The sequence below is a fragment of the Acanthisitta chloris genome, unplaced genomic scaffold (genome assembly GCF_000695815.1).
Source record: "Acanthisitta chloris isolate BGI_N310 unplaced genomic scaffold, ASM69581v1 scaffold7351, whole genome shotgun sequence".
Taxonomy (NCBI): domain Eukaryota; kingdom Metazoa; phylum Chordata; class Aves; order Passeriformes; family Acanthisittidae; genus Acanthisitta; species Acanthisitta chloris.
The window spans coordinates 4,418-6,015 of NW_008655442.1; the positions used below are offsets into that span (position 1 = coordinate 4,418).

The following is a 1,598-nucleotide window of genomic DNA, read 5'->3' on the forward strand; positions in this document are numbered from 1 at the left end:
TGTAACACCTCAGAATTCTGGGGAGGGCAAAAAGAAACCCTATTTGGAAGAAATTCCTTTATCAAATAGTAGCTACATGAGGATGAAGTAGCAGGAGTCACCAACACACAGGGGGTTTTTTTACACTACTGCCTAAGTTTGGTGGTGGGTACTCACTCCCACACACACCGTGAGTTTATTTCCAGGTTTCAGGGAGCAACTGCTTCTCACAAAACAATATTCTCTTACTCCCTGCACAATTTCAAGGTGGCTGAAGATGTTTTTCTGAGTTCCCCTCAAAGCCTGTCTCTTGCAGGAGAACTTTGCTGCACACTAGGATGTAGCCGCATGGATTTCGCAAGGGACAAGGGGCATTCACGAGCTCTGAAGGGGCTTTGCCCCATGACTGTGGCAGACAGGGCTCAGGCCGATGCTGTCTGGGCCACTGTGTCTCTAACCACAAACATTTTGTTCTGGTGTGCAGGATCAAGATGTGCACTAAAGTGTCCATGGATGACTTCCTGACTGCACACCACGAGATGGGCCACATCGAGTACGACATGGCATACTCTGCACAGCCCTACCTGCTGAGAAGTGGTGCCAATGAGGGATTCCACGAAGCAGTAGGTGAAATTATGTCACTTTCTGCAGCCACTCCTCAGCACTTGAAATCTCTTGATCTCCTGGAGCCAACTTTCCAAGAAGATGAAGGTAAATAAATGCATAAAGATTACATATTTAAGTGAAAACACTTGCAGGCTTTATTTTGTAGCAGAAGATTGTGCCTGAAAACTTGGCAACCATCTGACAGGTTTCTGAAAATCTTACTCCACTGATTTACCAGAAACACTATTTTTCCCCAGATACATTGTGAAGCAAGGATCACTGCTTTACAATGCTGCTACATAATTTAGAAACAAATAGCTAGCACTTCATTACCTTCAGCACTGAACAACTCATCCTCAAATCTTCGTAGTTCATTTAGATGAGCCTCCAACACTCTTTTGTATGAAATTGTACATATCACTATCAAGGTGAGTATGTAGCCATTCAAATGAAACTGAAACATTGAGATTTACATCTCCCACTTAAATGAATGAGTGAAAACATAGGTATGCCCTCATTATAATGCAGTTCATCTGACTTCTCTGAGTATTGCCTTAGAAGGATGGAGATGTACATTTTATGTTTTGAGATGTCTTCAGCTCAAACTTCTCAAGAGCCTGTGAAGGCTCTCAGTGAAGGATAATGAGATGTAAAAGCCAAAGGGCTAGGTTGTTTAAGAGGTAGGACAAAAGAAAGAGAGACAGAACTGTGTATAATACCTAAGAGATCTTATGTCATGGTTTTTTTTAAAGTAATATTCTTCCATCCACTTTTTCTTTAGTGAAAATCTGTAATTTAAACAAGATACAAGCATTAGCTGTAAAAGGAAGCAGCTTTAGCCATCTAATCAGATACTAATTGCTACCATAACCATTATATTAACTGCTTCTCTCTTCAGAAACTGAAATCAACTTTCTGCTCAAACAAGCACTAACGATTGTTGGAACAATGCCTTTTACTTACATGCTGGAAAAGTGGAGATGGATGGTGTTTAGGGGTGAGATCACAAAGCA

General features: G+C 41.2%; 1 protein-coding gene across 1 annotated transcript in view; it reads left to right on the forward strand.

Annotated features, from left to right (window-relative positions):
• The window catches only part of ACE2 (angiotensin I converting enzyme 2), a gene marked incomplete at its 5' end in the record, with an annotated part of 18,166 nt that overhangs the window by 3,790 nt on the left and 12,778 nt on the right, over nt 1-1,598 (forward strand). The window contains 2 exons of the mRNA XM_009083902.1: nt 464-690; nt 1,484-1,587. Coding sequence (XP_009082150.1) covers nt 464-690; nt 1,484-1,587 — 331 coding nt within the window. The remainder of the gene's footprint in view (nt 1-463; nt 691-1,483; nt 1,588-1,598) is intronic.